The 20,561-nt window shown below is 38.4% G+C and overlaps 2 protein-coding genes across 2 annotated transcripts; both read right to left on the reverse strand.

Annotated features, from left to right (window-relative positions):
• Window positions 1–10,593: 10,593 nt before the first annotated feature.
• On the reverse strand, window positions 10,594–12,779 carry LOC109429930 (hydroxysteroid dehydrogenase-like protein 1). The gene is made up of 4 exons (XM_029863960.2): window positions 12,205–12,779; window positions 11,910–12,143; window positions 10,767–11,212; window positions 10,594–10,708 (listed from the first exon to the last, which is right to left on the reverse strand). Exons 1-4 carry the CDS (start codon window positions 12,347–12,349, stop codon window positions 10,622–10,624), a joined length of 912 nt encoding a protein of 303 aa, XP_029719820.2. The 5' UTR covers window positions 12,350–12,779; the 3' UTR covers window positions 10,594–10,621.
• Window positions 12,780–17,664: 4,885 nt separating this feature from the next.
• Window positions 17,665–18,689, reverse strand: LOC115266503 (very-long-chain 3-oxoacyl-CoA reductase-like). Its single transcript, XM_062854738.1, has 2 exons — window positions 18,454–18,689; window positions 17,665–18,390 (listed from the first exon to the last, which is right to left on the reverse strand). The coding sequence occupies exons 1-2, from the start codon at window positions 18,602–18,604 to the stop codon at window positions 18,092–18,094; spliced, it is 450 nt and encodes a 149-aa protein (XP_062710722.1). The 5' UTR covers window positions 18,605–18,689; the 3' UTR covers window positions 17,665–18,091.
• Between the last annotated feature and the right edge of the window lie 1,872 nt (window positions 18,690–20,561).

The raw sequence follows: 20,561 nt of genomic DNA on the forward strand, positions 1-20,561 counted from the left end.
ATTCCTGCGGGAATTTTCAATAGAGTTCCTGGACAAATTCCTGGTGAAGGAGTTCTGTAAATATCTGTACGCGTTGCTGAAGGAAGTCTTAGAAGATTAAAAAAAACACTGGAGGAATTTCTGAAAAACATAACGAAGGACCTCCTGGAGATATATCACTGGAGTTTTTTCAAAACAAGTCCTGGAGGATTCTTATTAAATCCCTATAAGATTTTACGAATTAATCTCTGGTCGAGGTTCTGATAGATTCAATAAAAGATAGAGTTTCCGATGTATCTCTGACAGAGTTTATGTAGCAGGAATTCTTGAAAGAATCCTTAATTTATAAAACAATTCATGAAGTTATTCCTGAAGATAGAATAACCATAACTACCTCACGCTATGCGGAATGAGGGAGGTTCAGCAAAGTGTGACGACACATACAAATTACACAAGATGTCCCATACAAAAAGTATGAGTGGGGTTGAAAAATTTTATGTCACGAAATTCATGGACTTCTTAATGAATCAATGGAGCTATTTTGGAACAAATCAATAGAAGGTTCGCTAAAGAAATTCTTTAGAAAATTCAAGGCATCCACAAAGAATACTTCTGGGCCTTGGGTAATGGTCCTTTCCAAGTCAGGACAAGCATCATCAATCAGATCAATCAGTGTAAATTGAGATTGATTACGCTGCACCAGCACAAGTAGGTATCAATCAGAAGATACTTGTACGGGTCCTGTGAAAACCAAAATCGGGTGGTTTCGGAATCTCCCAAAAAATGACCACGTGGTTTATGGACAGCCCCTTAGAAGTCAATCCGTCAATTACATAAAAACAATCGTGATTTATTTTTCTTCTTTGTTCTAGATTGCTAGGTATTCGTTTTCCTATCCACTTGGATATCGTGCGTTAGTTTCTTCTTGTTCCGTTTATCTTGGCTCAGTAGTCCAACCTAACGAAATGCGATGGGTCCATTTTCACTCCGCACAGTATGTATACCTCACCTTGCACCCGCTCCCCCCTCGACCACTCGCTAATCAAAGAGTCTCCGGGGTCCACTTCATAGCTAATTTGATCGTTTGATGACCGCTTGGAGGGCCACTGGCGGCGGTATGATGATCACCTCTTGGCTCGCAAGCTGATGAACCTCAGCCAGCAGAGACCCCTGGATCGCAGCATGGTATCGACGGTGGTCAGTAGCTCCGCTGTTGATATCGGACAGCTCGACCAGCTACCGTTTCTGATGGTACGCGAGTCCGTCATTGTCGGACTTGAGAAGGTACACGAGCAGGGGGAGGCTGCCATTATGCATATCAAAACGGCGAAAATATTATATGGCAAGATGAGAGAGAGTGGACGGATTATGAATTCAAATGTGACAAGAAGCCACTTGTGTTACGCCCCCCGTCTCCGCGCTGCGCTCGCTGCCTGGTTCGATGGCGATTAGGATGGGTTTTCGAGAGTCGTGAGAGTGGCTAATTTATTGATCACATTGTTGTGTGGTCGTAAGAGTCAGGACTTTTTTGTATAACAATGATCAAATCTCCGTGACTAATGCTGGAGGAGATTAACATTTCAAGCTCTGTCCTAGCTGAGATACTATGTCGGGAAGCTGACTTTTTGTTTAAGCATCCATAGAACTAGCTGTCCCATATAGCCGAGGCGGTAAACGCACGGGTATTCAGCATGACCATGCTGAGGGTGACAGGTTCGATTCCCGGTCGGTCCAGGATCTTTTCGTAAAGGAAATTTCCTTGACTTCCTTGGGCATAGAGTATCTTCGTGCCTGCCACACGATATACACATGCAAAATGGTCTTTGGCAGAGGAAGCTCTCAGTTAAAAACTGTGGAAGTGCTCATTGAACACTAAGCTGAGAAGCAGGCTTTGTCCCAGTGAGGACGTTACGCCAAGAAGAGGAGAGGAGAGAGGAGAACTAGCTGTCACATGATCTCATGTAGAGTAAGCGATAAATGCGCGGGTATTTAATAGAAATTTACTAAAGTTCGTACTTGTAAAGTTGTTCTGGAATCTTTCTGTAATGGGAATATTCTGGACTTGCTTAGACTTAGAAGAACCCTTGTGCGAATGGATTCAAGTGAAATTTGACATCAAAACACATACAAAGACTAGACGTAACCCAACATGAAAATGCACACCCTAGGGTAAATCGCCAATTATTGCACACCTTAAAAGCTCGCCAATTGTTGCATACTCCATGCTTTTCTTATGGGGTGTGCAACATTTGGTGAGTTTTTAATGTGTGCAATATTTGGCGATTTACCCTACTACCATCCAATACATCAAAGAATAATCAAGTCTCAAACGCACCCGGTCTTGGATCATTCTTCTGTCCGAGCCCATCATCACCACGCACCAGGCAGCGCAGCGTGTGCGAGTGCGAGCTTGTGCGCTAATCACGTTTTCGTAATTTGCGCGCAAAAGCTGCAATTTTTGGCTTTGGACTATTAAGTAGGTATCCTTCGTTGCTGCAGCTGGCCTGGTGTTTACCCGACGCACGGTTCACAATGCATTGAGAGCACGCGGTGCAGTACCAGGAAATTTGTATCTGCGTGGTGAGAATATGCAGATCACCGCAGGGATGGACGTGCAATGTGCATCCATCTGAAAATCGTTCAATTTTTTATGTGGGTTTGACTTCTTTTGTGTAGGGTAATTTGAGGGGCACGATCCTACCTGGAGTTTTGGAGATTATCAACCACATATCAGAATATGTTTCGGTTAATCTTAGTACGTTCTTGTTTTCTTTTTTTATTGAACATGTTTAAATGTGGAGAAACGAGTTATTTCAGTTTCGATATAAGATATTTAATCATGAAATGGTGCAGTCTACACTCTACAATCTGTAGGCAACAATTTGAAGCCATCAGTGACCTAAAATTTGCATTTATCGTTAAACCATTCATGAATTGGTTTTATCACTAATTATATGCCATTTCGATAAAACTTGCATTTGCGGTTGTTGTCGGAGAGATTTCTTTATGTAAACAAATAAACAAAACTGTGAGGCAACGCTTAGAACCAACAAAAGATTTCGTGGCCGTATCATAGACCACGTTAGTTCTATCATAAGCTCAGTTATGACCACCTTAGGAGGGTTGGCCCTATTGGAAAAATCATCAGGAACACAGAGTTTTATCAGAAAAATATGTCGCCTAGCCGGGATAATTTATGTAAATACAGAAAAAATCATTACTCAATTTTATGATTTCACGTACAGCGCTTTAGATCAAACTTAACGATTCTACACGTTTCCGTCATATTTTCTGAAAAATTACATAATGTTTTTGAAATTCCGCTATGTTGAGAAGACGCGTAATTCAAATTTAACCACCCTAGCTTCGTTGTTCAGTGCATCATCTGTCATTATGGTGATCATTTTTGAATCGAATAAAAATAGTTTTATTTTGTAGAAAATCGGCCAGGTGTTAAATAAGGTGAATTTTTCGATTGCTGAAAATTGAAAATATACATAAAATTACTGTTCACATATGGTATATCGTTTTTAATACTAGAAAAGTATGTGTCATGCTGCAGCAGCATAAGTAATAAACATTCTGGCAAAATTTAAACTCAATCGGAAAATTAAGTGTTGAGATATAAAAGTCTCAAGTAAGATTCGATTTTTTTCATAAAATTCAATTGTTAAGCAAAAAGGGCATGAAAATATTAAATAATCAATTTTTTTATGCATCCAGTCGAAACTGGGAATAATGTGGATTTGAATGCAGAAAACTGCTTCTTAATAGCATTGCTGGTTTGGTTACTGTGCGCTATTGCAGACACAGTAATCAAAACGATTTCGTTCTTTCAAGGTTCTTACAAATAACAATGCAACCTAATGCAAATTTTGCATAACAATAATGTTGAAAAAGAAAACTTTGCATCCGATTATTATTGAATAAGGTGTACAATAACATAGGACCAACTTTGTTGAAAATAAGTAATAACAAGATTCGCTAGGGTCGAAAATCTGCATCAATGGAGCAAAAAGTATGAAATGTTTTAATATGGCCATCGTTATGGATTAAATTTTTGATGAAAAATGCAATTATAAGTAAATTTTTCTTCTGTATCATTCAGAGAGCAATATTCTACTATTCTGGACAAATTTTTAGCCGAATCCGTGCTGTTATTGCAGCACAGGACTTAAATGAACATTTTTTCATAATTTCTATGAAAATAAGGCAACTCACCATATTAAGCCGGAGACTGCTTGGTGCATTATTACTGACCAACTATTAAGCTTTACCTTTAGTAGAATAGTATAAGATTCCAATACATTGAAAACTTCATGAAAATGTGCATATTAAGTATGTGGAAAGTTATGTCGAATTTTGAGAAATGGGTTTTTATTGATGTTTTACCAAAACCGCTCCAGTTACACAATAAAGAACATTTTAATTAATGCTATATTTTTCCTACATTTGAGAATAGCTATAGAAAGTTATGCAAAAAACTGATAATAATTTTATTGAAAAACAAAAAAGATATCGCACAAGCAAGTTGTCCGTTTTATAAATTGAACAGTCCTTATATTAAATGCATTTAACTTCCAAATTATACATAGTTTGTGTGGCGCACTTTTTTTTTGTCATTATCACAGTCACATTCACCACAAATTTCCCGTGGCATGTCTCCTGACAAGGATTAAATAGGAAAACAAACCTGAATTCCAGCTCGGCATCTTTCCCATTGATGGCTGGATAAACAACCAAGCATAATTTAATATGACGATCGAACATCGATAGTGAAAAATGATCAAAACAAATATTTGACAAGTCAGAATATGGTTTTATTTAGAAGGTTGATAAAACTATGATACAACCCGAAATCCTAAGCCGGTTTACATACGAAGTCCTGTAGATCATAATAAGGCTGGGCCATCTAGCCAGATCGTGGACTTTTGGAGGCATAAAGGAGCTCGAGAGTATTTTCAAGTCGGCACCAATGGTTTTATGGTTAGGGTTTTTGAATCGCTAAATCGATAAAATCAAAATTGTTACTTGGGTTATTCCCTCAGGCATTTATTCAGAATTTTCTCTAAAAAAAATTCAAGAGATTCTGAAAGTTCCTCCAGGTATTTATCCAGGAATTCAGACCTTACTTCAGGGACTCTTTCATATTTTTTTCCGGTGATGCTCCAGAAATTTCTGCATACATTATTTCGCAAAATCTATTGCTTGGCATTTTTCAAAGAATTTATCAAGAAATGCTTCTATGAATATCTGCTGAGGGTTTTCCTGTTCTCATCGTTTTTTTTCGGGAGTTTATTCAAAAAAATCAGTAATTTATTTTTTCTAGATGTTTTTTTTTGTTTCAGCAGAATTTTTTATCAAAAATATCTCTTCCAGGATTTTTCCAGGATTTTTTTTTTGTAACTATCCCCAAAGAATTATTATTATTATTATTATTTATCTTTATTAAAGAGATTTTCAGCCGGCGGCTGGTTCATCTCTGATCCCCAAAGAAGTTTTGTAAGAATTTATTTCATGAATTCCTTCAGACATATCTACAGGAGTTCTTATAAGGATTTCTTCAGAAATTTAATGTATTTATACAATAATTCCACCAGTACCTTTGTTTGAAGTTTCTGTAGTAACTTTGGCAGACAGTTTTAAGAGATTCCTTCAGAAATTTATCTACGAACATATAGGGGGTGGCCAAAATGTTTGGAATAGGCAACTTTTTTTTTTCTCTCACACTCTCCATGTGCATCATTAGTACAAATTGGAGCTCGATCGGTTGATCTTTCGCGAAGCAAGAACCGTTGTCGTAAAACACTATTTTTAGACACCATATTTTGATACTGTCATACCTACGTCGAATACGAGTGAATCGAATTGAATGAAATTTGAAACTTTTACAGCATGTTGAATTTTTTTGTGAGAGAAAGAAAAAACTTGACTATTCCAAACATTTTGGCCACCTCCTGTATGCAAAAGTTCTTCCAGAAATATCTTGAGCATTTTTTTTCACGAAACTACGTTTAGAGGTCCTCAAAAAGTTCCCTCTGATTTTTGTAGGAATTAAAGAGATATCTTAAGGAGTTTCTTCAGGTACTTTCCCAGTACTTTTTGTCCAGAAATCGCTCCAGAAATTTTGCATGAATTTCTTCTAGGAATATCCAAAGCTATAACAAGTAGTTTTAGGAAGTATTTTCAAATGAATCTCAAGAGGAATATCTAAAAAACAAACTGGGAGAACGTTTAGATAAGTATCTGTAAAGATCCATTGAAAAAAAAAACTACGTATTTCTTAAGGTATTCCTGTCGAAATTCCTAAAAAACTTTTCTGAATAAATTCTTCAAAGAATCCGTAGAGAAATTCTTAGAGTTATGTTTAAATGAAATTCCGGAAAAACTTCTGGCGAAATACATTGATAAATATTCTGAAGGAACCTCTGTATGAACTCCTGGACGAATCTTTGGAGGAGTTCCTGCTGGATTTTCTGGATGAATCTCTGTGGAAGTTCAAGGGAATACATTTTCGGTGGACTTCCAGAAGAAATACCTGTTCGAATTTTTGAATTAATCTCTGAAAGATTTCTCGAAGAAACCAATAGATAAGTTTGATAATCTTTGAAATAATTTCGGGAATCCTGTACAACTTTGTGAAGTAATCCCTAAAGAAATTATCGGAGGGTTTCCCAATCGAATCCCTAGAATAATTTCTGAAGAAATCTCCGGTGGAGTTTCAATTCTCAAGGGAATTGCTGAAGGAAACCTACTAGAAAAATCCAAGGTGTCGCACAAAGATCTATTGCAGAAATCTCCAGGATTTTTTTAATGAATCCCTGGAAGAATTTCTGAAGAAAACTTTGGAAAATTCCTGGAGAAATCTGTGGCATATTTTCCAAAGAAATCTAGGGTGAAATTTCTGAAGGAAATTCTATACATTTGATTTTCTGGAAGGAATCTCTGAAAGCATTTCTGAAGAAATCTGAGGATGTAATCCTATAGGAATTCTCGAACGAAATTTTGAAGATAATTCTGATAAAACATGGAATGAAATTCTTAAGTATGGAGTAAATCCTGATAATATCCATGAATTGTTTTCTAAATGCATCCCTCGATAAAATTCTTCTCAAAAAATTCCTGAACGAACCACTAAAGGATTTCTGAAATAATTCATGGATAAATTTTTGAAGCAACCCTTGCAAGAATTTCAAAAATAACATTTAGTGAAATTTCGGAGAAATAGCTAGTGGAATATCTAAATAATCCCTGTAAGAAACTTTGGAAATTCCTTACTCAATAAATAACTTGTAGTAATCTCGATGAAGTCACTGGCTGAATGTGTAACGGCACAGTACCATCAGAAGCTAGACGAAATATCTGGAGGGGTTTATCCATGACAACATCAGCGCTTGAGGTGATAGGTAGCGATCAGCGATGCCTACGTAATGGTTGGCTCGACGAGGAGTGCCAACGAGTTACGAACGAAATTAATGCAGCCAGAAATCAAATGTTAGTGGCCGGTAGTTGCCTAAACAGGGAGCGATACAGTGTGTCAAGAGCAGCAGAGTAACGAATCCACACGCAGCACAAGGAGTGTGTAGTTGCTGAAGCCCCAGAAAGTAGGGACAGGAACGATATGCGGAGGATTTAGGCTACTGTCAATGGTGCACGGTACAAGACTGCGCTAGTGTCCGCACAATGACCGGGAAGGAAATTTGCTGACAGACAAAACAATGGTGGCAGCCAGGTGGAAGAAGCAAGTGTTGTAAATATTTGAGAGGATGAAGAATTGCCTACGAGCGGGTTGGGTGGCCTCATATGCCCAATCTACAAGACAGGGTACAGACTACAGTGTGCCAATTACCCAAGGGATTAGCCTTTTAAATTCGGCATAAAAGATACTATCCTGTTCAACGGATTCCGGTCTACTTGGAAAATCCTTCTTTGGCAAACACCAGGCTGGTTATTATGAGGGCCGATCAACGACGGATCAAATGTTTAACCTGCGGATGATCCTAGGTAAATTTCGGGAATATAACTAGCATACTCACTATCTGTTCATCAATTTTAAAGCAGAGTACGAAACAAATGAGCTTCGACAGAAAATTTCAGAACATAATTTTACGGCGAAACTAATTAGGCTTACACGCGCAACGCTGGATGGTTCAAAATCAAGTATTCGGACGCAGACGAAGTGCCTACTTCGTTTGTGGCCTTGGATGGATTGAAGCAGGATGATGCTCTTTCAAATTTGCTGTTCAACCTTGCACTCAAGGGAGTGATTAAGAAGTCTGGCGTGCAGAGGAATGGCACTATCATCACACGGTCGCACATGCTTCTCGGCTTCGCGGATGATATTGATCTCATCTAAATTGATCGTAAGGCAGTAGAGGAAGCTTATGCTTCTCTGAAAAGAGAAACAGCGAGGATAGGTATGACGATTAACTCTACCAAGACGAAGTACATGATAGAGGGTAGAGACAGAGGCAGGCATAGTTGGTTGTTGAAGAATTTAGGTATCCTACGATTATATAGACGTCGCGTAGTGACTTGGGCAGTCCTCAGCCGTACTCGCCTTTAAGCTGTGTGTAAAATGCGTCCTTGTCCTCATCAGAGCTTGCGGAGTAAGGCCTGTGCACGTTTATTATGCTGAAGTTGAAAAATCGGCCCTTTATCCTCAACCTACACGTTCTCTCGTCGATCGGCCACCAACCGATCACGCGTCTCTGCCTATCGCCCATCATGATTAAAGCTGTTCCATGCTCGCGTGTGTTGCCGCAGCTCTGGTGGATGGTATGATTACCTCTAAACGTCCGTACCAAGAATTATGTCCAACACACCTCCTGCAGCGCTACGATACGAGCTCCTTCAGTAGATTGGCGAGTATGCGGGTGCTCCTGATGAAGTAGAGAGATCAGTAGATCCACGTACCGAAATTCATATTGCTTTCTGATTATCTCAGAGGGCCTAACACCATAACACAAAACGGTTCTGCTACGGGTTCTGCATTGCCACTTTCTAAATACAAAATACTTTGATTAAAGTTAAAATGGCGCCTTCTCAATTATGGATCGAGGATTTGGAACCGCTATTCTCCATTTCCTCCAACAGTCTTGTTCGAATATATGCGACAAAGACGATTTGCAACAAGCTATTAGTAGTTTCATGTCACTTACCTAAAATGCCAATCTCCATACCCGCGAGTTTCTTTTCGATAAACTTATAGTTTTCTAAACCTTTTGCAAAATCTACCGGTATCGGTTTGACATGTGAACACCATACTTCTCCCTGATGTCCTTCGCCGTTTGCTCCAAGCTTTCATCAGCCAGGGCAAGAATAGCAACATTCAGCCCTCGGCGAGCAAAGCACCGCACATACTGTTGAGCAATTCCTTGCGATCCTCCTGTTATAACTGCAAAATAGAATTCATAGAATAGTTTTGATCCATTATTTTGTGAAACCCTCAACCTACCGGCCCATTTTCCATATCGTTGCACGAAATTCACTGCTTCAGTGCGTTCTTTCCACAATCTCCAGCAAAGATCCGCCAACAATTTGAACGTATCATAGCTCCACAGCAGCAATGCGATGATTCCAATTAATGAAAGTACCTCCATCGCATTAGACGCCCATTTACATTACTAAGGAGAAGCAAAAGGTTGGCTATCGATGAACGCATACCGGTGTGCAAATGTAGTAATATAAAATCATCAGATAACATATTTAAAGCTGAGCTACCACTAGAGGTTTCGAAAATTACTCATACATACTAAACTTGTACATATTAGTCGCCCTGGGTGCACTAGTGTGGAAAGCCCCATTCAAATCAATGCGATCAGTGATTTAACGAAAAAAAAAGTTGTGATAAAAAGTCGCATCGCTTTGGCGGAGCCCTAACGAATGTCCAAGATGAAGATGATATTGTTATGATAAAGTAATGGTTGTTGTGAATAACTGAGCGATGATCGACGATAATCGCTGTAACAAGCAGCATTCAGAATTCACACGAAAACAAAATTCTCTCTCACGCCAATTTTCAGTGAAAATCTGGTTTGCATAATCTCTCGTACAAAAAAGAGAGTGCGAATATAGTTTCACTTGCTCCTTTACCAGCGAGAATTTCGCTCCTTCGGATCCTGTTGCCTTTCCTTGACTGCTAGGCAGCTTGCCTCTGTGTGGTTGGCATGGTGGAGTGGTTAGAGTGCGTGTGTTTTTAGCGATGATCCATGTTCGATTCCCAACGCGGGTACAATTTTTGTTATTCTGATTTGAAAACATTTCCGTGACAATTTGGTGAGTGAAAATTTAATGGATTGGATTTAAATTTGCTATCAGACTTTGCTCGGGTAGGCAGCGTGCGCGAGCTTGTGCGCCTGTTTTGTCAATTGGCTCAAAAGCTGCAATTTTTGGCTTAGCTTGGTTTCTACGTTCAAAACAAGTGCACGCGGTGCATTACCAGTATATTTGCTACATGGATAAACATGTAGAGCAACCATCTCATAATCGTTCCATTATTTGCCCGTTTTTGACGTTCTTTGTGTAGGGTAATTTACGGTGCTGGTTTGAAGATTATCAATCGAATGTTGGAATAAGAAGTTTCGGTGGTGATTCAATCGGATTCTTTACAACTTAACTTATTTCAATGTGGGTATACTTTTTATTTCATTTTCGATAGAATATATTTTACCATGTGATGATGCAGTCTGCTCTCTACATCCGCAGGGATCAGTTTGAAGCCGGTGACCTAAAATTCATATTTATCGTTAGACTTCAGCAATATGAACCTTGCAGTACCAACTCACCATCAGTGCGTGCATCCAATATCCTGTTGTTCGCTTCGTTTTTCCAACGGTCATTGTTAGAAACTTTCCAAAACAGTCCACATTGGTATAAATCAGTCTAGTCAACATCGTGTTGCCAAACTCTTCCGTCAACTGGGTCCTCACAAAACACGGCGTCACGGTTTGGCACTCCACCCCGAAAGGACGTAACTCTTCCTGCATGGCTTGGCTGAAACTCAACATGAACGCCTTGGATGCACCGTACATCAAAGTCATGGGCATCGGTTGAAGTCCATATGCTGATGACATGTTGATGACCAGGCCGCGACCACGTTGTTTCATCTTTGGCAGTACGATTCGACTCATTAAAACGGCTGCGTTCATGTTTATGTTGAGCAGACGTTGGTGGCTCTCGATGGAGATGACATCGAAATATGTGACTTCTTGGACAATGCCGACGTTGTTCACTGTTTTTAAGTTGAGAATATCAGGTTTGTACTATTGCCTTTCTTGTACACCAAAACCTCCATTTAGGTAATGGGTCGGGACTGCCTAAATAGAATTTTTACCTAAATGGATTCATTACCTAAATGGATTCAGTTCATTACCTAAATGGAGTACAAGGTTGCAAAGAAGTTTAACTAGGGAGAGTAACTCGAATAGGAGATTTAAAGATGGTCATGCGGAGTTTCAGAGAACTTTCAAAGGAGTTTATGTAGGGGAGGGGCTTCAGGGGCGTTTTCGGGGGTTTTGAAGGGTCTCAGGTGAGAATTGTCATGCAAATGACTAGCTGGGCGCGGAACACAAAAAACCCTGAAAAATTCCGCCAGACTGAAAAATTGTTGAGTGTCGGGTCAATGTCGGGTTAATTTTTATCGTATGTTGGGCCACTGTTGGACCAACATCGAACAACTGTTGGGTCTATGTTGGGTTTGGAGGCCAAAATAAAAACAGGTGAATGATAGGTTAATGTCGGGTATGACGTCATCAATCATAAGTACTCCAACTGTTCTGAACACAACCAAATTCTATTTAGGTAACGTTACCTAAATGGAGGGACCTAAATAGATTTTACCTAAATGGATCCTACCTAAATGGAGGTTTGAGTGTATACCGGATAAAGACGATTTGCAACAAGTTTTCAAGCAGGTTTAGCGTGCTTACCTAAAACGCCTATCTCCATACCCGCGAGTTTCTCTTCGATGAACTTGTAGTTTTCGAATCCTTTCGCAAAATCCATCGGAATCGGTTTGACCTGAACACCATATTTCTCTCGTATTTCCTTCGTCGTTTGCTCCAAGTTTTCATCAGCCAAAGCAATAATTGCAACGTTCAGACCTTTGCGAGCAAAGAACCTCGCATACTGTTGACCAATTCCTTGCGATCCTCCGGTGATAACTACAAAATTAGAACCAAATGAACAGTTACGTCACATCATTCCGGAACGCCCTCAACCTACCGGCCCATTTTCCATATCGTCGCACGAAATCCACTCCTTCAGTGCGTTCTTTCCACAGCCCCCAGCAAAGTTCCACCAACGATTTGAACGTATCATAGCTCCACAGCAGCAATGCAACTGCTCCAACGTATAAAAGCACCTCCATCGTGTTAGACGTTTATTTACCTTACTGAGGAGAAGCAACCAACAAGTGCACGACGAACCATCATCAACCTGGTCGGCTTTTGCTTAACGCATACCGGTGTGCGAATATAAATATAAATTAAAATCATCATCTTTATGAAGCTGCCGAGTTATCGCCAGGGTTTGCACGAGGTTCATCATTTGGGTGCAACTGAATGCAGTCTATAGCCGACGTTTGTTCAGTAAAAATCGGTGCTGAGTAATGCACCCTGCCTTTAATCGCATATCAGTCCTATCTTCGCTGAGTTTGGTATTCATATGGGACAGTGATGTGAATACAGTGGCAGTGCCTCTCGACTATCTACGATAAAGTTGATGATCTTGGAATAAAGTCACGGTCGTTATTTATAAGTGAGCGTTAAACGATGCGACGATGATCACTTCACAAGCAAATACTAATACAGCTGTTTAATAGTAGTACATCATACACTAATGCGACTCAAACTAGAGAGAGTAGCAGCTGAACATATTTACAGCAGTCGACATGTCTCGCTACTTTGAACTGACACAACAGCACTACAAGAAGTACAGACTCGCTTGCAAGACATATTCAAGGGCCTACATACAGCCACAGCTGTAAAGGTGTGGGAATTCAGCATGACTTTGCTGTGGGTGACGAGTTCGATTCTCGGTTGGTCCATTAAATTTCTATGACTTCCTTGGGCATAGAGTTATTGGCACAGGAATTTTCTCATTCAATAACTGTAGAACAGTGCTGCCATGGTAAAATAAGTGCCGCTTACTCAAAGATTTCAAATTTCGGTGTTCCCCTTTACTGAAACGCTCCCATTTCTATATATAAAAAAAAAAAAATAAAATAAAAAAGCCCAATGAAAAAAAAATTGAATTCCTGAAAAGATGCAGAAATCCAAGAGTATTAAATGAAAAAAATCAATGGAACATTCTTTTGGAATGCTGTCTCCTCTGAAGATATTTGTTCGTTAATGAAGAATTATCCTCTTTGAGAATTCTTGGAGAAATCCGTGGACGTAAACATCTGGGGATATGTCTGAATAAATCTTAGAAGAATTTCACTAACACTTTGGAACTTTTAGTAGAACTTTTTCACTTGAATCGCTAACAGAAATTTACAAAAAAAAAATCCACCATTACTTCACTCTCGCAAAAGAATAGCTAGACATTGAAGGTCTTAAATAGAAACAAAGAAAGGATAAATAAATTCCTTTTAATTCCTACTTTTCTTATTTACGGACAGATAAGCCAAATCGAGCACTTGACAGAAAAGAAGTATATAAGTCGCAGACGAAATAGGCCGACATAGAAGTGAGTGAAGAAATGCTTGCATGAAATTCTTAAAAAGTTTCTGAAGAAACCCTTTAAGTAATTTTTAACCAAATTGCTTTAGAAATTTCAGAAGGAATTTCTATAGGATTATACAACGTCACTCTGAAAATATTTTCTGGAGAATTTCTAAAGGAATTCATGAAGAAATTCTAAAATAATCTTCCGAGAAGTTTCTGAAAAAAAATCCAAAAGAAATATCCGAATGTGTCGCTGAAGGAATCTCTTGTTGAAACCCTGGAAGTATTTTCGAAAGAATTCATAGAAAATTTTGGGAAGAAATTCCTGGAATAATTTCTAAAGAATTATGTGGAAGCTCTTCTTAAAGAATCCATGGACAAATTTTAATGGAATGCATGGTGAAAGACCAGAAGAAATTCATTTAGGATTCTGTAAAGGACCTCCTAGAAGAGAAACTGATGAAGTTCGTAAAAGAAATCTCTACTGGAATTCTTTAAAGAATCAATGAAGACTTTTCTAGAGGAATTCTTTTAAAATAGAGGATTCCCCGAAAAAAATCCTGGGAAATTTCTAGAAGAATTTCCACAAACATTTCTGAAAAAATCCTTGTGGAATTCGTAGAGGAATTTTCGAAAGATTTTCTAAATGAATCTTTGGTAGAATTTCAGAAAGAATTTTCTTAAGGAATCGGCTTAGGAATTTCTGGAGACACCAGTAGAAGATTTTAGAATAAATCCTCGGAGGGATTTCTGATTTAATTCATGCAAGAATTTATGTGAACATACATGAATGGGATTCCAGAGGTAACATTGGAGAAAATCTGTAGCAATTCCTGGATATTTTTTTTTGAATTATCTAAAAGAATCTCCGAAGGAATTTCTGACGGAATTATGGAAAGATTTTCCGAAAGTAATTTCTGAGCGTTTTAAAGAAATCTCTGAAAGCAATTTTGGAGTCCATCCATAGAAGATTTTCTACAGAAGTTCATGGAAATTTTCTGAAGGATGCTGTTCAGGAATTTCTGATGAATTTCTAAAGGAATCTTTACAAAAATTATGAAGAATCCTTAGAAGTATTTTGTGGGGAATCTTAGGAGAATTTCTGGAAGTAATTTTGGAAAAAAAATGCATGAAGTTTTCTGCAGGATTTCTTCTAAAGACATTGGAGGTATTTCAATGGAGGAATCTATATAAATAAATAAAAATGGAATGGTGTTAGTTGTCACGGAACCGGATGTCAAAAAACAGAGTAGGCAGGCAGGACGACGTTTGCCGGGGCTGCCAGTTACTGAATAAATATATGGAAAAGTTTATAAAGGAATCCTAAAAGAAAATTTATTAAAAATCTTTGGAGTATTTGTTTTTGAGATTTCTCTAGAGGAGATTCTGAAGACATTTATAGAATAATTTCGATTTCAATCCACGGAAGATCCTCGAGGGAAGAATCACTGGAGAAAATGTTCAAATTATTCGCAAACATATGTTTGAAGGACAGTCTGAAGAAAATTCTTAAAGAGTCGCTGCAAGATTTTCTGAGATGTCTGTCTTGAGATGTGTTCGGTAAATGTCTGAACTAATATTGAAAAAAAAAATCTAGAAAAAATCCAGGAATTTCTAAAGAAACCCATGCAAGGTCTTCCAAAGCTATTCTTTCCAGAAATTTCTAAAGGAATCTCTTGAAGCTTTAGCTAGTCCCAAGAAATCCATGTTGGAAATTGTGAAGAAATCCATTAAAAATAAAAATATCTTTTCAAATTTCCGATGCAATGGCTTAACGAAAATTTCCAAATGAATCAGTGGAAGATTTTTTGAAAAAAATCGTGAATCCCTGAGAAATTCTTGAAAATGTATTGGAAAAATTTCTGAAGGTATGTTTTTGATATTTTCTGACTGAACTCCTGGAAATGTTTTTGAAGAGATATATGATCCATTCTCTGAAGAAATACATAGAGTTTCTGAAGAAACATCCAGAGATATTTCTGAAAAAATCTCTGAAAAAACTCCCGGAATATTTCTTGTTTTAAGGAATCTCAAGAAAATTTCCAAAGTAATTTCTGTGGAAACTCCCATTAAATTCTTTGAAATGCATGGAAGAATCTCCGAAGGAATGCATAGACCAACCCAAATTCCTGAATAAATTCTTAGAGGGATATTTAAAGGCATCTCTGGAAGAATTTTTGAAAAATTCTTAAACGATTTTTGAACATCAAAATCTGGATAGATTTTAGAATAAATTTGTGGAATGTTTTCGGAAAGAACCTTTCGAGAAATTTCGGGAGGTATCGCTAGAAGAATTTCTGAAGCAATCTTTGTAAGAATTTCTAATGAAATCCCTGGAAGGATATATAAATAAACCAGGCACGGATTAAGGATTGTGGGGGCCCGGGGCCCGGGTGAATGTGGAGGCCCTTCTGAGAGATAACCAAAAATGTTTTTCCTTATTTTCGATCAGTACTTGAACAATATGAAAAACAAAGCTAATGTTAGCAACCAAAAAAGGTTTTTGTGGGGGCCCGTAAAATGTGGGGGCCCGGAGACCGCCCCCCACCGCCCCCCCCCCTTAGATCCGGCCCTGAAATAAACCTTTGGAGAAAACTTTTAACTACTTCCTGAAGGATTTTCCCCAAAAGTTTCTGGAAATCCATAGATGATATTTTAATACAATTCTTGGATCATTTTTGAAATGAATTCACGAAAAGTTTTATTAAAGTGTATAAAAAAATCTGTAGGAATCCGTGGAGAGTTTAGACAAATTTCTGGAGAAACCCCTACGAAACTTTCTTATATTTTTTTTTGTCTGTATTAACGAGATTTTTAACCCTAGGCTAGTTCATCTCGGGACCCACGCTTTACTTCCCTTCCGAAGGAAGAACTCACATTATGTGAGTATGTCGGGAGTGGGATTCGATCCCAGGTCTTCGGCGTGATAGTCTTGTGTTCTAACCACCACACCAGGTCCGCTCCACAACTTTCTTATAGCTTCTCTGAAGAAATTCCTAAAGAAATACCGATGAGGTTTTCTAAAAGAATCTATAGAGTAATTTCTGAAGAAATTCATGTAAGGTTTTCCAAAAGATTGATTTAAAAAAAATGATGTGACCCTAAGTTGGATTACTGGATGAATTGCTGAAAGAACTGCCAAAGCAGCCGCCAAAGAAAGTTTTCATATACATCCTTGGAGGATTTCTTGAAGAAACCTGTGAAAGAATTGAAGAAAATTTCTGGAGGAATCCTTGGAGAAATTGCAAAAGGTATCCCTGCTACGCTTTTTGAAGAAAATTTTGGGAAATGTTCTGAAAAAACTCTCGAAATTTAGAAGACGTTTTTTTCAAAGGAATTCCTAAAGAAAATTTTCAACAAAATATCGAGAAGGATTTCTGACTTTTTAACAAATCCCTGGAGCATTTTTGAAAAAAATATGGAGAAATTTCAGAATAAGATTTTTTTTGTCCGGATTTTTTAAACGAAGGAATCCCTGGAAGAAGATTCCTTCACAGAGTTTTTCTCGCACAATAAGAGAGCTCCCATGTTCGATAAAGTTTTGAAAAATTATGCTTATTCAAAAAAATAGATTTGAATATTTGATTAGTTAGAATGTAACTTGGGGTAATTTCGATGATTTACAATGATTCTTTAAGTTAGCAGAGAGAAGTTTGCAATTATATGCTGAGTACATGAAAGTTTTGTTCAAGTGAAACAGTATCCAAAACCAGGAACAAGCAAAAACAGTTGAATAAACTTATATACATTTATTCAAAATGAACTCAACATCCTCTAAAAAGTAAACTTTCAGCTTCTGCGGGATTCTGCAATAGATAACTGCATGTCACAGACTCGTTCGTTTTTCATTCTTTTCCGGTTCGCTAAACAAGTGCTTGAAAAGTGCTCCAGATATCCGTCTTTGTATCACTTCTGGCATCAATTTGCCTACAGTTTTCTACAACAAAAACGAATTTCAGTACCTAGACCAAAAATTCGTAGCTTAGATTATCAACTTACCCAAAGCGCCTGATACCAATGACCTGACGTATTATCGGTTTTCCCAATCAACCATGTAGCACTGGAACAAAATTGCCTGGCATCTGGCATCAGCATTCCACCGATACTCCACAAAGGCCACGTACTGGTCATGTTTGTCCTGACGAACCCTGGCACCACCAGTTGGCACTCGACGCCGGTTCCTCGCAGTTCCTCCTGCAATGCCAGCGTAAGGTTGTGGCCATAACTTTTCGACGCCGCATACGAAGTTATGTATGGAGCAGGAAACTCAGCCGTTCCCGATGAAATGTTGATGATAATTCCTCGTCCAGCGATTTTCATTTTCGGAAGAACGATGTGTGTCATCAAGAGTGTCGAAAGTATGTTGACATTGATGACCTGAAGATGGGTTTGTTCCGAGACGTTTTCAAACAAGCCCGCACTATGGACCATCCCCACATTGTTCACTGTAAGCAAGTACTCGATGTAAATTCTGAGGCCAAGCGTGAGAAAAAGCGATCGTTCTCACCGAGTATTCCGACGTCAATTGATTCTAGCTCCGCGCGGATGTTATCAAAAACAGTAACTCCATGAGAAAAGTCCACCGCAATCAACTTGATCTCCACTCCCGTAGCCGCTTTGATTTCTTGACAAACTTTGACGAGCTTCTCTTTGGAGCGGGAAATTAGCACCAAATCCATTCCTTTCGCTGCCAATTGTTGGGCATATCCCTTGCCGATGCCATCGGTAGCACCGGTAATAACTAAAAACAGGTTTGATTAATCCGTAAGTAAACGATTCCATTAGTAAAATGAACATCACTTACCCGCCCATTTCCCATACCGCTGGCGAAGTGATTTCTTCCGGAGACGTATGGATCTCCACAGGATCCCAACACCTGGTACGATCAAATTTTCCAAAGTCCACAAGGCGGTAGCATAAGCACCAACGATTGCCAACAAAACAAGCAGAACCATAACGTTTCGAAGTCCCGAACTAAATACCGACGATCGTAGCACATCAAGTGCATGCTCTGCCAAACTACAATGTTATGAGATAATTACAGTGATTAGCGGCGCACTGCCATGCATACATTAGATGTGTGGGGCTCGTAGGTATGGAATGATGTATGTATATTCTACGTTTAAAACAATTCAACAGCGTGATTTCCAACATGGCCATTCAGCTGTGGGAATAATTTATCTGTCAAAGTTACGATGATTGACGATGAGCTTCGGAAGCTTACACTAACACGCGCGGGTTTATTATAATTAGGAAGTTTGCTAAGTTACTGTTTCGGTCTAATATAAACTTGTTAACTATAGCAGAGGTTCCCAAACTTTTTGATATATTTATTATATTTATTAAAAGCTTAAAAGGCTATCCTTCACATAAGTTTAGGATGACTATTTTTGAACGAAGTTAAAAAAATTGATTAAATTTAAGAAGTTTCTTTGGGGCACAAAATTTGTAAAAATGTATGAGGCTCGCGTTCTTTAAAGCAACTTTGAATGGGTGTTAATGAGATCAAAAGTTACAGAGTTTTCCATCAAGAACTTAACAATAATCAGTTTTAAGATGTGACCTACTTGAACGAAACCGACAACTTGCAGAAGTATTCTGTGATTGTGACGTAAGTAAGAAATGTCGTCCTGAAAAGCAGGAGACAACATAAAGGGTCTCCAGTTAGCCTAGTTGTTGAGGCTAAGGATCGCCAATCCGGAGACGGCGGGTTCGATTCCCGTTCCTGTCAATAAAATTTTTTCAACTCCCTGGGTATAGTGTATCATTGAACTTGCTTCACAATATACAAATTCATGCAATGGCTGGCAAAGGAAGCTCTTCAATTAATAACTGTGGAAATGCTCAAAGAACACTAAGTTGAAGCGAGGCAGGCCAAGTCCCAGTGGGGACGTCGAGCCAGAAAGAAGAAGAAGAAGAACATAAAGACCGGGAGACTGATGGAAGTCATTGTGGAAGGCACTTTGATAAGGTGTTTGAAACATTTACTTTTAATAGAAAAGCTGTTGGTAGAATCGAAAACTTAATTGAAGTATTGAAAATCCAATAATTTATGAATCTTAACAAAAAAAAAAATACAAAACTCCGAAAATTTGATGAAAAGCAAAATATTTCAAAATGCAACCAGAAATTCCATAGAATATTCTAAGTTGGGATATTTTTTGGAATTCCTAAGTAAAAGAAAATCGTGTTAAGTACTGTTCCTTTCAAAGGAACAATACTTAACACGATTTTCTTTTACTTACAGATATTCCCCTAACAAGCCCAGGTTAATCATCATTATTGTATTCCTTTTTGATTTGGCTCAAGAGCTTGCGGCGCACCGGCGAAATGTTCACGGCGCACCAGGGCGCCGCGGCGCACAGTTTGGGAAGCACTAAACTAAAGCGTTCGTTGTAGTATACCAAAAGTATCGTTGCGTATGGCTTATCTTTTTCATGTCAGAAGTTCACCAATAAGATGTATCATATCGGCGTTGTCCAGTTGATCCATACTTCATACATAGTGAACAATTTACTTCAGAATTGGCGCACTAGGCTGTACAAGCTTTACTACAAATATTACTTATGTATAATAGATTTGATTTGGTAATATCTCAGCCCAGAAAAAAATGACACAGTTTTGGTGTTTATCTGGCCAGTTGGTTGTGTATTTAAATATCAATATGAAATTCCAGGTGTCACCGAGTGGAAATAACATGTATTTTGAACAAAACCGTTCAAGTGTATAAAAGCCACGCATCGAAAAGATTTTCAGTTATTATTACTTTATTATAGAGATAAGCTGGTTCATCTCACTTCTGTAGGTGATTGAATTTCGATATGTCGAAATGACATTCTCAGCAAAGTATAGAATTAGCCTAAGTTGAAATACACAGAAATATCAATTAAAAATACCGTACCTTCCCCATAG

Source organism: Aedes albopictus, chromosome 2, assembly GCF_035046485.1.
Source record: "Aedes albopictus strain Foshan chromosome 2, AalbF5, whole genome shotgun sequence".
Classification (NCBI taxonomy): Eukaryota; Metazoa; Arthropoda; class Insecta; order Diptera; family Culicidae; genus Aedes; species Aedes albopictus.

Coding starts and splice junctions, on each gene's coding strand:
- LOC109429930 (XM_029863960.2), bottom strand. CDS start 12,349: ATGGAGGTGCTTTTATACGTTGGAGCAGTTGCATTGCTGCTGTGGAGC. Junction 12,144..12,204: donor ACGATATGGAAAATGGGCCG/GTAGGTTGAGGG, acceptor CTAATTTTGTAG/TTATCACCGGAGGATCGCAA. Junction 10,709..10,766: donor ATTGGATGCACGCACTGATG/GTGAGTTGGTAC, acceptor TATGAATTTTAG/GTCACCGGCTTCAAACTGAT.
- LOC115266503 (XM_062854738.1), bottom strand. CDS start 18,604: ATGGTTCTGCTTGTTTTGTTGGCAATCGTTGGTGCTTATGCTACCGCC. Junction 18,391..18,453: donor GCGGTATGGGAAATGGGCGG/GTAAGTGATGTT, acceptor ACCTGTTTTTAG/TTATTACCGGTGCTACCGAT.